The sequence below is a fragment of the Sparassis crispa genome (assembly GCF_003851025.1).
Source record: "Sparassis crispa DNA, contig_000007F, whole genome shotgun sequence".
NCBI classification, from domain to species: domain Eukaryota; kingdom Fungi; phylum Basidiomycota; class Agaricomycetes; order Polyporales; family Sparassidaceae; genus Sparassis; species Sparassis crispa.
In genome coordinates this window covers 37,757-51,142 of record NW_020939754.1, presented here as the reverse complement: position 1 = coordinate 51,142, position 13,386 = coordinate 37,757, and the positions used below count along the sequence as shown (strand labels likewise).

At 52.9% G+C, this 13,386-nt stretch overlaps 4 protein-coding genes across 4 annotated transcripts; 1 reads left to right on the top strand and 3 right to left on the bottom strand.

Annotated features, from left to right (window-relative positions):
- Positions 1-787: 787 nt before the first annotated feature.
- Positions 788-1,129, top strand: SCP_0800170 (hypothetical protein; the record flags this gene model as incomplete). Its single annotated transcript, XM_027760612.1, has 1 exon — positions 788-1,129. One exon carries the CDS (start codon positions 788-790, stop codon positions 1,127-1,129), a length of 342 nt encoding a protein of 113 aa, XP_027616413.1.
- Positions 1,130-2,281: 1,152 nt separating this feature from the next.
- On the bottom strand, positions 2,282-3,255 carry SCP_0800160 (hypothetical protein; the record flags this gene model as incomplete). The annotated part of the gene is made up of 3 exons (XM_027760611.1): positions 2,282-2,998; positions 3,048-3,177; positions 3,236-3,255. The coding sequence occupies 3 exons, from the start codon at positions 3,253-3,255 to the stop codon at positions 2,282-2,284; spliced, it is 867 nt and encodes a 288-aa protein (XP_027616412.1).
- Positions 3,256-4,146: 891 nt separating this feature from the next.
- On the bottom strand, positions 4,147-4,533 carry SCP_0800150 (hypothetical protein; the record flags this gene model as incomplete). Its single annotated transcript, XM_027760610.1, has 1 exon — positions 4,147-4,533. The coding sequence occupies one exon, from the start codon at positions 4,531-4,533 to the stop codon at positions 4,147-4,149; it is 387 nt and encodes a 128-aa protein (XP_027616411.1).
- Positions 4,534-7,059: 2,526 nt separating this feature from the next.
- Positions 7,060-12,093, bottom strand: SCP_0800140 (hypothetical protein; the record flags this gene model as incomplete). The annotated part of the gene is made up of 8 exons (XM_027760609.1): positions 7,060-8,586; positions 8,640-8,713; positions 8,766-8,937; positions 9,701-10,318; positions 10,378-10,547; positions 10,597-10,776; positions 10,834-11,749; positions 11,806-12,093. 8 exons carry the CDS (start codon positions 12,091-12,093, stop codon positions 7,060-7,062), a joined length of 3,945 nt encoding a protein of 1,314 aa, XP_027616410.1.
- Between the last annotated feature and the right edge of the window lie 1,293 nt (positions 12,094-13,386).

The window sequence follows — 13,386 nt, the reverse complement described above, 5'->3', positions numbered from 1 at the left end:
ACTTAGACTGCGCAAACCGCAGCCCTGCCTCCCCATTCACGTGAGGTCTCTCATCGGCCACTCTTTATAGGTGTCGCCTTTTCTTGTGTGCAGTACAGGTTCGCGTCGCCGAGAAGCAAACTTACCGATGGTTCAGATCCAACGCAGGCGTGGAACAGTACGGCGCTTTGCCATGGCACTCCAGGTCAAATAGCGAGCGTCCGGCATCCTGCGCTGTAACCCCTTCTTCTTGAGCCAATAGTAGAGGATGTAAGTGCCACCTCGATTTTTATTGCCTTGTTTTCTGTGCAGGTATGACCAGTACCATCCCCAGCATCAACATTGATAAACACGGTTCCTGGGTGATGACTTTCATGGGTCACTGGGAAGGTGTCTTTTTACGGGGTCTGCAGATATTCCTCTCGCGAGGCGTTCTGCAGAACCGTTCAAAACGTTGATTAGCCGGCGCTTCCAGGTATGTGTATATCCAATCGTATAATTGATGGTACGCGCGACGGCAGAAAATTCCCCCAAATCTAGCAGATACGCTTATTCGAGGGATATCCGCAACCTTCCGAACGGAATACTGGCTATGGTGTTGGACAACATCAACGAGGTACTGGGCGCGATCAACCTCTTGAGCTCGTGAACGGTTAGTCCTCGACCATCGGCTAGAAGCGTATCCATACTCTCATTGTCGGCAGATCTGCTTCTTGGACAGGTGATCGTATCATCTGCGTCGGTTGCCGCTCGCAGGAGGACCACCTACCGCGTAATATGCTCACTGACATGGAAGCGTGATTTAGGCATGGCAAGGGTACAAGAGAATTCTTCTGGTGACCACGCGATCGACAACAACGAGCAAAGACGACCATTTCAACTCACCAGTGCCCTGCAATGCGCTGTGGATGTCCGAGCCGGCGCGAAGCCCCGTAACGTCCAGGCGCTCTGCGATGTGTCGAACCACGAATATGTCCATGCAGGCACGACTGCTTGGTTCCAGGACCCTGCTACGAGTGGCTCCGTCGTCGATGGCTTCATCGAGCTTGGGCACGTCCTTACCACGCGTATCGGATCCAATGCTTGGAGCTCGGCGCAAGGGAAACCTGCGCCAGAGCATGATTTAATCGTCGCTACAACGCTTGGCTGAATGCTGCTGGACGGTGAACGAATATTTTGAAGGAGGCCTTTGAGTTCATCGTGGTCGTGCCGATTTTTCTTATTCGGGATTGGCGTAATCTCGATCTCGTTGGTGAGTTTACATACGATGTACAGTCGAGCAGAAGGTTCCTACAGGCTGGATACTAGACTTGGGATGGCAAAATTATGCCATGCCGAATGATAACGCTTAGGCTCGTGAATCTTTTGCAGTATGCAATACCTAACGTTGCTCCAGTGTCTAAATATCCTCTCTCGTATGATGCTGCAGCATTGCGACAATACACCATGGAACCTACCTCGAAGGTTGATCTATGTCTTCTGTCAAATCGGCTGGTGGTATTTTCTTGGCCATAGTTGTTTTACTTACCATTGCCTAAGCCGCTTGTGCACGTTCAACACAAGTTCCCCACTACATAGCATCGTCGATGCAGTGGAATTTTTGAGCATGCTTTAGTACACTGCCTTGTTTCATGATTTGAGCTCTCCGAGTAGACGTGCGCTCTGAGTCCACCCCTTGATACGGCATAACTGGCGTAATCCACCCTTTCAATTGCATAACTCATGCTCGTTTCTCCTTCATTGCATCGTTATTCGTGCTCTTAACTGCGATCGGGGCATACTTGCCGCGTATTAATATTTCGACAACAAAATTCAATTGTCGGTGGGTGGCCTCACGGAGCCGAGCAATGATGTTCGTGATGGGCGCAGCGGCGTGAAGTAATGCTGGATCTCTTTTCCGGGATTCAGGCCATCATTCAAATCCAACAATAAGCTCATGAAGCCCGGGCACCAACGAACATGATAAATTGAGTAGGTTCAGTACAAACGGCCTACAGGACCGGCCGGAAACACATGCATTACACTTTCCTCCATCTCATCCTGTTTCCATGATACTCCGCATCCCAGATGTCCACCACGACGTCGAGCATCTCCTTACTGACATCCTTCCATTCAGTTTCGCCGCCGCGCATGCGGCCGATAGTAGTGATCTCAAAAGAATCACCAGCCCACCTGCCGCGATGAAGCGGGCCCTTGTACGGAGTTCCGGATGAGGGATCCCAGGACCAACAAATCTGAGAGACGAGCACCTCGCCGAGACCTACCGAAGCGTTAATGAAGGGCCCCTTGGCAATAGTACCCGTCAGTGCGGCCGTGGCATCGGCACGGACATATTCGCGTTTGTAAGGTTGCAAAGAACCCAAGCGGAGGCATCAACTTGCTCGCTGACCTTGTCATCGTCGGCACTAGCTTCCTCGCCATTATTCTGCTCGGTTATTGAACTCTCATGAGTATCCGTACTCTCTTCAAGGATAGCATCGGTGTCGTCCGTGTCTTCATCATCCGTGTCTTCATCATCCGTGTCTTCATCATCCGTATCCTCCCACAGCGGGGTCGACAATTCTTTCAGTAGCTTCCGTTCGTGGGAGGGCATTTCCCACTGGCGTTCGAAATCTTCGCTATACGACTGTAGCCGCAAGGTGCGGAAATGCTCCATGGCGAAGTTATAAAGTTTGGTAGCGCATATTTCCAGATGTCTGTGATCGTACTCGGTGGGGTCCTGGAGGTCCTCTTGTGTCGGCTTGACAAGCATTATATGCTCCTCCTCTTCAGTAAGCATATCCACTGGAAGATCGTCGTTGTGCATATATTCGCCCAGACACACGATGCGGTAGCCTGCCCACGGTGCGGTCGTCTCGACTATGAGCCTCTGTATGCGCTTGTGGCCCACGGAACGGAGGGCCGTGTTGGTAAGACCGAGACAGATAGCATCGTGAAGGTCATCAACCTCGTCGAAAATGCAAAGTAGAATTTCTCCCGGGAGTTCGAGACGGCCGAGGGCATTCGTAGGCGTGAACAACTGTCACCAGGTAGTAAGCATCTTGTCAGTTACGATTTCGTACACATACCGTTCTCGTAGGTGTTCCGGAGAAAGGGATAGCCAACAGCTCTACGAGATCACTCGGTAATGAATCGTAGAAGAGCCACTCGCCCAGCTTTCCACCGTCGCAGATCACCTGCCACGTGTCGAGATTGAGACTAGTGGGGATGTGAGTACTGCTGGTTTGTAAGAAATGCAGCCCATAGTATCACGCACATTCGCCAACACTGTCCCATCTTCTCTGTATAGCAGAACCTTTCTGTCTGTGGAAGTTGAAGGGAGTTGGCGAAAGCTACCGCTTAGTACGGCGCCGTTCAATTGGCTGCATCACGTGCGTAGTTCGCGTTGGTGGCTGAGCATACTCGAGCTCATCCGACGCAGAAGGTTCACGCAGGATGATCGATGGGTACTTGAGTGTTCACAGAGCATGCATCGGCGAGATTGAATTTCTTACATCTAGAGAAGCTCAACGTTACAAGCATTGAAAATTTTTGAACAGAGTTGTGTACGAACATCGGTGACCTCACTGACCTATCAACATCGTCCGAAAATTAAGAGATGAGCCGGTCCGAAATAGACCTATGCCACCCAGATTAAGATTCATTAAGGTGTGAATTGGTGCTGCATCAGGGGTGGGGATAACTGGAGAAACGCGAGATGAACCGGTAATGGTGGCGGTTTGGCCGCACAAGACTATCCACAATAGCCCACAGCCAGCAAAAGCAGAATAGAGGAGAGTTATGGTTATGAGATCCGCAGCATAGAAGGTACAAGCTAATCCGAGAAGGACAGTCAATCGACGACGAAAACTCACATACGAAATCGACATAAGCAGTAGTGCAACACCGAGCTGCGAAGTCTCACAGACTACATACCGAGCACCGACCTTTATCACTCTACCGTAGATGAGCCTCGCGTAGTACTAACAGAGGTTGTGCAAGGCACCCCCGCGTGTCCCGGACACGGAATGACCTTCCCCGGCCCATACCTCAAGCTCAGAATATCGTCAAAGTTCCCTGACGGAACCGCGATCGTTACCAGCCGAACACACCAACGCAGCTCTTCCATCATTCCAATCTCCATGCGTACGCGTGTTCCTAGCCGCAGACACACGAGGGGGGGACCCATCATCGAGCGAAAGCGAATAACACGAAGCAGAATGTACTGGTGTACTGGTCCACATTATCCAGCATCGTCAGCGTGATTGTGCGCAGATCATCCCAGCATGGCAATTGCGTCAAGGAGTTAGGGTTCTGTCCAAGCTGCGCCTGCATTAATGTAGCAAGCAGCACGAGAAATGGAGTCGAATGGGTGTCTAGGAGCTTGAGATGACGCAGCGAAGGGAATGCACGAAAGAAGTGGACCGTAAAATTAAACTCCGGCGGTAGAGCAATCACGAGCATTTCTACCAGAGGGAATAATGGGGGGTTTACTGGGGATTGGACAGTCTCGACAAAGTCCATAAATTCATCTAATGAGATGTCTGACAGCTCCAAGGAGGTCAGCATAGGCATCGAGAACGTGGTCAACACCGTTATGAGCTTAGCTGTGCAGTCTAACCCCAGGTGTTGCAAGACAGGAAATGTGATCGGGGCATCTTCGATGACGGAGTCACTCAACGACGCCCGACATAGACGGCCGTGTGAGGTGAGAAGATGTCTGCGGCCGCAACTGGATGTTGATGAAACCGAGCTCTCTATCATGCTTGCTCGAGAGAAAGACATCTGTGAGGTTCGCGAAATGGGGTCAAACCGAGTAGTTCCATGTTTGTAATCCTAAGGTGGGATAGCAGGGTGCACCGTGCGAGAAGATAGGAGTGAAGACCAGGCTGTCCAATTCTGAGTCCTCCCTATTAAAGTATAGTTGCGGACACTCAAGGGCTGGGGGCATGAAGATCGCTGATACGTGCAAGTATCTTCTCCATGGATTCTGTATGAGACGCAAAGAGAGAATTGCCGCCATCGGAATACGTGTGGACAGAGCATATCCATGTAAGCCACGAACAATCTCCAGCTTCCCTTGAAAAACTCTTCCCAGGTATATTCCATTTCACAATCCAAACTCAAGATGAGTTCGAGAGGTTGTCGACGCGAGCGCGCAAGGAAAATCTCTACATATTCTACCGGCTGGCTCCCGGTGAGCATGAGGTAGGTCCAAATAGTAGGCATGTCTTGAGCAACTGCACGCCAACGCTGTGAAACATGAGAGACTGTCACAGTGAATGTGGTATGATTCTTATATCGCGGCTGTTGGTAGCCAAACTTGAAAATCAAGGATAGAATCTCGTCCGGAACATAATGAATCGGCGCGACGTTGGCCATGGCAATCTGCGCTTTGCGCAGGGCAGCATCGATGCTGGTCAGCTGGCGTACAAGGTTCATGCGGGTATGTTGTAATCCCTGGATTTTGGCACTGGTGTCCGTGATTGTCTTGCGTCGTTCTTGACTTAGCATGTCGCTGTAAATACGTGAGCACCTGTACTCTTATCGTCTGATGATTACGCTACCTTATGTCAAGAAAAATGCCCGAATGTATCGGAAATTAATATAATTGCATCCACAGAAAAAACTAGATTGGCATCAAGGATATTCAGAATGTGGAAAAGGTATGACAGACTGCTACTTACCACCAAGACAGAAGAAAAAGGAGCAGAAAATTTTCAACCGAATCCCTCAAATCGCAAGCGTACCTTACAAACGGATGAGACAGGAGTATAATTGTAGTGAAACAACGTAAGACTCACTAGGGGAGATGGCTGGATATCGTTAGCGAAGTTTATAGAGCGATATCGTATTAAGTTGACCAGCGAATACCACTCAAAGGCCGGGAAGAAAAGTCGAAAATCGAAGTTGAAGAGACTCCAAGAGCAACCACGCGACTCTGTCACATCACGTGACATCGTGACTGTGACTGTGCTCCCCTATGTCGATAACGCGCAGGTGTAGTCTATTGTCTGCGACTCTCGCCCCCGCAACAACGTTCTTGGTGCACACTTTGAAGGAGGACTGGCCGCCGATCTCATCAAAAGATGACCGTCAAAAGATGCACGGAGTGAATCCAAGGAATGCGACGGGTCTTAGTAAATATACAAAATTTGTTTCTCACTATCGGTATGAGCACTTCGGCACTCAAAATTTTACTTGAAGTAGAATCTTCGGAGGACTTTTATCGAAACAGATTTTACAGTGCTAAACCTACGTCACAGCGTGCTATAACAGATGAAGAGACCGGAGGGTGAATCGGCGATGAAGACATCACTATAGTCTCCCAAAGGCAGACTGACACTTTGCTTCGACCTTCGTTCCTCAGGATATCCGTGTCTGGCGTCTGCTATCTATAAGGTGGTCCTTATCGGTAGGTTGGGTATTTTCATCTCCGCACATCACGTGCACGCGACGCGTCAAAACGCATTCTCATCTCCCCATGCAAGTCTCGCGTTTCTGACGCATCCTCATAGTTCTCTGGTGCACAGGGTGTTCTCCTGTTATGTACTGTCTGTAGAGTGAATATATTTTTTTAGAAAATCTATGCCTCAGGGCCCTTAGAACAGCTAAATCCACTAGTACTGTATTTTAGGTGGGGATACCAGTATGTTGCACTGTTTACAACTTTGGTAGTGGTAGCCAGAGTGACTCCCAATTAGCCTTATAGATTCTTCAACTGTCTTATGCTGGAAGGAGTAACAAAATTATTGGGATGTGACAGTGTCCAAGTTCAAGCCAGAACTTTCACAACCCATCTTCAGTAGTTGCTTCTCTTGTTACCTATTGGATCTGTTTCTTTTGCTTGTCGCCTACAGCTTAAAAGGCATACCATTTGACTGAGATATCTCGAATGTAACAACGACCGCTTCCCTGGAGTATGAAGTAGTCTCTGCGCACCGCGAGCTTGAGGAGCGCTTGTTCTCTCATTTCTAGCTCCGACTCATTTTCTTGCAGGCGAGTTGATCGGTCACATAATTCCTTCCTTGCAAGTCCAAGCTCCGAACGAAATTGGGGACCTACCGATAAGCCCCCCGCGTTAAAAACTAGACTACATCACTATTTTGATGAATACGACGCATGGCGTGAAGTCTGCGACGGCTTGGCCCTGACACGACGAGAGTGCGCCTCCTGCAGTATATCGCTGAGCAGATCGACCTCATCGATGACATCTTTCGGCGTCCGCCCTTTGACTACTTCACACAGAACCTCCTTCGCCGTGATGAGGTATGCCCGCTGCCCGGGAAGTCCTGCTTCGAAAAGATTATGTGCAACGCTGTCGCGAGTCTCCGTGATGTATATCTGGCGCGCGGTTGCACGGCGACTAGCATCGTCTTCCTCTTCCCCGAATTCAAGGTCAGTCAGGAGGTTGGCGATGTGCTGATTCGACTTGGAGCGCACGATGTAAGTGGGGATCTGGAAGAGTGCGGCGGTTCGCAGTAGAGCGACGTCTGTCTCGGTGAAACGGTTGTCGAAGAGCACGATGATGGCATCGAAGACGTATAGGCCGTGGTCGTTGAAATACTGCCAATCGGGAATAGCCAGGGTTCCCGCGCCTGGGACGTCGTACCAGACAAACGGCCTTTTGGAGTTCGGATCCGGGTACCGCGCGATGATCTTCGTGGTCTCGGTGACCCCAACCCGCGCTGCATCCTTGTGTCTGTTGCTGATGCCACGCAGAGCGTTGATGAGTGACGACTTGCCACTACCCGCAATACCAGCGACCGCGAAGTGCAACTTCCCCTCTCGATACTGCAGCCGCTCCTTGTGAATGCGGATCTCCTCTTCCGTCGGCAAGACAACAGGACGTATGCCCGCCCTCAGATTTTTCTCGGCCTCCTGCTGTGCGCGTCGAGCCTCTTCCGCAGCCTTTTCAGCTGCCGCCGAGGCACGTTCCGCATCCTCTTTAGCAGCGGTCGCTTTCTCCTTGGCGTCCTCTGCTCTTTTCCTCTCTGCCTCAGCGTTCCTGCTCTCTGCTTCAGCTCGCTGCCTGTTATTCTCTGCCTGTTGTCTCTCCTTCTCGGCGTGTCTTCGTTTCTCATCGGCCTGTTGCCTCTCGTCTTCAGCCTTCCGGCCCGCCTCCTCAGCACGACGTTTCTCTTCTTGGGCCTTCTGCTTCTCCTCATTCGAGCGGCGTTTCTCCTCTTCAGCACGCCACCGCTCCGCCTCTGCGCGCTGCCGATTCTCATCCGCTTGTCTCCTCTGTTCCTCGGCCTCTCGCTTAGCGTGCTCCGCGTGCTGCTTCTCTACCTCGGCGCGTCGCCTCTCACCCTCCACACGCTGCCGCGCCTCATCCGCGAGTCTTTTACTCTCTTCCGCCTCCCGTTTCTCATGCTCCGCGCGTTTCTTCTCCTCCTGAAGACGCACCGTCTCGTTTTCTGCCCTTTGGCGTGCCTCGTCCGCGAGACGCCTCCCTTCTTCTGCCTCCGATCTTTCACGTTCGACTTGCTCGCGCTGAGCCTGCGCCTCCCGAGCGCGTTCTTCTAGTTCCTGTATCACGGGATTCGGAGCGATCTGCTGCCCAGACTCTTCTGGGGACTCAAACTTGCGGATGAGCCCAATCAGTCCAAGCACTGCAGTGGTGACCTGCGTTTACGTGTCAGAACCTTCACGTGTGCGAGCGGCTGGACTAGACATACACTGACAACTGCGGAGACAATCCCGCCCATGGAGCTTTGCTGTAAGTAGTATGAGATGCTGGGGTGATTCGTATCTGTACGCACAACTTTAGAGGATATGGCTAGGAGAAACCTCGTGTCACTTACTGGATGCCTCCGTATGGTGTTTGAGGGTGATGTAGAAGAGCGGGGTGTGGTCTGTAAGCACGGCAGCCTGGGCAAATATGTAGCTAGTCGATAGCGCCGTATGAGAACCAGGGAACCAATCCCATGAGTACGCCGCGTTGCAAACCTTATACGAAATGAGGCCTGGTGTAGTCTGTAAACATAGCAGAGCAAATATATATCTGGTCGATAGTGCCGTCTGAGAACCAGGGAATCGACACACCATGAGTATGCCTCGTTGCAAACCTTGTACGAGACGATCCATCCATGCGCACATATTAGGTTAAATAATTGGAGGAGCACGTTGGATTGAATCATCCCGTGTAGTTCTCAGAGCTCAGGAATGAGGAAATTCCGTCGTCTTCATTCCTGGGAGTGGCGCTGTGAGAAATCGCGTTCTGGAACGGCGCTGGTATCGTACAAGATTTTCTACAGATCTGCGTGGAGTACATATCCTGACCACATTCGCTAGATTTACAGGCAGTTCCGCGGATTATGAGCGTAAGCGAAGGCATCTCGTTATTACTCCAGAATCGATGTTGGCAGACTGTCATATACTCATGGCAGAGCCGAACTCGGTTCACTAAACTGCTGCGCCGTACGTACGGTAGATGTAAGTTACTGGAGCTTTGCGCACAGTATGCGGGCTAGCTGTGCGCAGGAGGCGACGGTGCGAGCCCAGTTGCAGGCCAAGGACGCGTGCATGCAAGTGGACGCGTTCAATTGTGCCACGATCGCGGCGGAGTGCAAAAGCGGTGTGGTGACCAAACACCATAAAAGCCAGCAGCACTGCCCAGCTGAGAACAGCGAAGAGTAAGCTCAACTGCCCACGTCGCCTGGAGCAAGCGGAATACGCTTCACCCGTCCCTCAAATGCCATGGATGAAGAACTTGCAGGACTCGAGGACTCTACCGCACAATTCTTCGCCGCTTGAGCATCCGTTCCACAGGGTGGGGCGAAGACGACGCCTTCCGCTTACCAGGCCGTGGTGCTGTATGGTGCTCCACCGCCCGCGTCGCACTGAACAACGCCAGATCTGCCTCATCCCGCTCGAAGTTCTTCCGCCTATCCTGCGTGTGCAGCTTCCGCTCGTGCTTATTCAGGAACTCAACCCAGAAGTCGTACAGTGGCAGCGGGCTCGCCCACTGCGTCTCGTCTGGGAATACCGCGTCCCCCACCTTGATCGCGCCTGCACACTTCGCCCGTGGGCAATTCAGGTCCATCGCGCCCTGCAGCCACAACGCGAACGGTTTCCTGAAGAACGCGGGGTTCACGTGTTTCCTGCTGCGCTTGTTCTCCATCTTCCCCTCGCCCGGAGCCATCGAGCGGACCGTCATGCCTTCGCCGTCACGCCCCACCTGTACATTGTAGAACAAAGCCTGCGCGGCAGTGTGCGCGCCCCGCGTGCGGTGCGGCAACCAGTGCAGCCCGCAGTATGCGACGACGTAGAGGAGCGACTCCATGTCGTCTCGCATAGTCTGCCGTAGCGGCGCCATGCGTGTCTGCAGGCGGTGCGACATGAACGCGTCCTTGCCCTGCGCAGGTACGTCAGCATCAGCGGGGCAGAAGCGCCATGGAAAGGGGCAACGCGCACCACCGTCCATTCGTCTAGTGCTTCCTTCTCTTCGGTCATCTGCGAGGAGAGCTCCCAGTTGATGAGGTAACCGTGGCGAAGCCTGTCTTCCCCCTCCCTGACCAGAATGATGTTTTCCAGGCTGACGTCGCGATGGAGCGTGTTTCCGTGGAGGAAGGCGTAGATCATCCCTGCGGCATGTCAATATACGTGAGTGGAGCCACGCCGAGGGCCACTCACCGCTGTACACATCGAATGTGGCGGACAAGAGCTCTTTCGTCCCTCTCAATGCGTGGAGCGGATAACCGACAGTGCCGAGGACCAAACGGTAGTGCACACGGGAGCGCACCATTATCTTGCGATCCCCAGTGCATACCCAATTTTCGCTGACGTATCTATCCGTCTGTGTGTACTGGAATTCTACCGAAAATCAAAATTTATGAGGATACATTGAACCGTAAGAAAGAAGACCCTCACCTGCAGCGCACTCGTCCGTCCGCTCAGGGACATCGCCATGGCACACAAGGCTGGGGATGTTGTGCACCCCCTCCTTATGCAGCCGTTCGAGAATCGCGCCCTCTGACTCCTTCACGAGCGTCCACTCGCGCCAGGTCTCTTTCACAAAGACTATTTTGCCTCGCATGACACCCCAGTACCCACGCATACCTCCACGCCGCAAGGAGAAGAATTTCGAGATCGGCCGCGATACTATACAGCGCGCGACGGTACCATCTGGCTGGACGATACCGATCGCCGCGACGCGGCCCGGCTGGTAGTGGTGCGCGAGTGCCTGCAAGATGTACATGAGATTGCGGCGCAGGTCGAGCTGGTAATTCACATAAGCCGCGATAATATTTTTGAACATGCCCTCCTCTAGTGCCGTGGCGGGCGAGACCGTTGGGTCGTATCCGCGCTCGGCGGTGGACGCATGTGCGAACCGCCAGAGGAACTCGCACAGGATCTCCGGGTACTCACACACATCGAACGCCTCTGAGGCGATCATCCCGCCCATGTCACAGCGCATGAGCCGCGCAGACGTGCCGTGGAGCGAGATCGAGAAGAAGTGCGTGCGGAACTGCTGCCCGCACGCGTCGGTCGCCCACCGCACGTTACGGCCAAATGCCTGGCGTGCCCTCTCTCGGCCCGTCTGCTCTGCATGCTCGAGTAGTAGCAGGAACTTGTGACGCGACCTGTCCACACCGCATGGGGGATCACGCATGAAATCGCCCTGTGCAGCGCCTTGGACGTCGATGTACATTTCTGACTTGGCGGCGGGGACGCTGTCGGACCCATGCGGCACGCACACCAGCGCGGGCATCTCTTCTTCATTTTCCGGACCACTGTAGCGAAAGTCGAACCGTGGACACCGGTCGTGGTCCGTGATGGCCTTGCACTACAAGAGACTCGAGTCGGGACTTAGATGGTCAAACGGACGTGCGTGCCACGCACCAACTCCAGGGCTACATTACCGTCTGCAAGTTTATCGAACGCTCCCGCAGAAGGGGGCATCAGTGCCACGTTCTTCGGAGGCAGGAAATTGAGGAATTTCTCCACAGGCATGGGCCCGACGACGTAGCTGTCGGCGGCCTCGGCATGGCGTTCGTTGATAGTCTGTGTGGTTTCATTGAACGGAAGCGCGGAGCTTGAGCTGGGGGCTTCTGGCAAGTCGGACCTGCTGGAGAGCATGGGCCGTGGGGCCGGTTCAGGGCTCGGTGTATGAGAACGAGCAGACACCATGGGAGAAGTGCTGAGTGGATGTTGGAACGTAGAAAGTAATGCGCCAACAGACACCGCCTTGAGCGCATATAAGCCGCAAGGTAGTCATTGTTTTTCGGGGGTACGCTGATTTCGCCACGTGATCGCGTCAGAGACAAAGAGAACGCGTTATTCCACTTTCGATCTTTTTTCTACGATCGAGCCTTTTGTGCCCCAGTGGGCGAGGCGGTTGCTTTCAACGTTGTCTCACTCGACATCAACACACTCCGCGACGACGCAACGCGAAAGCAGTGGACGAAACGAGACAGTCACGAAAACAATGAAAAACGGGGTTGCCAACGCATTCAGCTCACCACGCGACACAGCAACCCAACTACTGGCTTTCTTTCGCAAGACATGGCAAGTATCGACAGCACTTACTAGTTATCATTGTCGAGACTAATATGTGATATCCTTCATGGTATCCTTCTTGGACATCGCTGGGCGGTTCCGCCTGCCATCCGACACTTCGAGATAGTTTTGAGCGGTGGAAGGGCGCTACTGACGATAGGAATAGCGGTAGATGTTTTGATTGAGTATCAGTAACCGCAATCGCTTGACTGGTGGGAAGACATCCTGCTAATTGAACAAGACGCGCAAGGCGTCTGAGTTGAGGGATGAAAGTGTGATTAGTGGAAGTTCAAAAACACTGCACAGACGGTACCTCGCAGTAGCCCCGCCAGAACTCGTCACATTGGAAGAAACGAGGGGGCTCCTCGGGGCACTTGCATATGAGGGTGTTTCGACCTAGTAAGCATGCATTGTCAAGGCGTCAGCCTACTATTTTACATCACAGCAGAGCAAGGGGCGTACCGTACGCTCATACCAGCGGTGCGCCATAACTGTACCCTTTGACAGCTTCGGGAGGCCCGCACATCGTCTGAGTGGGATGGGTGGAGAACAATCTTGGGTGCTCCGTAAAAACGGTGGATGGAGAAGCGTTGGAGGCAGCGCTGCATTTCGCCAGTTTCTCTTGTTCTCTGTCTGATTTTCTCTGGCATATCGGAGACGAGGGTTTGGCGAAGAAGCATTAGCAGGTCAGACGCTGAGGATAGCCTGGGGTCCATGCAATGTCATTACATGTACCTCAAGGTATCCTGCACAGTCTCAGTCAGCCCTTGGGAGACTAAGTAGCAGACGGCATGTGGTAGGTACCCCAGAGACGAGGGCCCAGGCTGAGTTCTGCAGCCGGTCTCAGTGAGACGCGCTCAGACCGCTTAAGTTTGGCGCCGGAGCTCCTCCACCTCACGCAGCATCCTTGGACGTTTCGACATT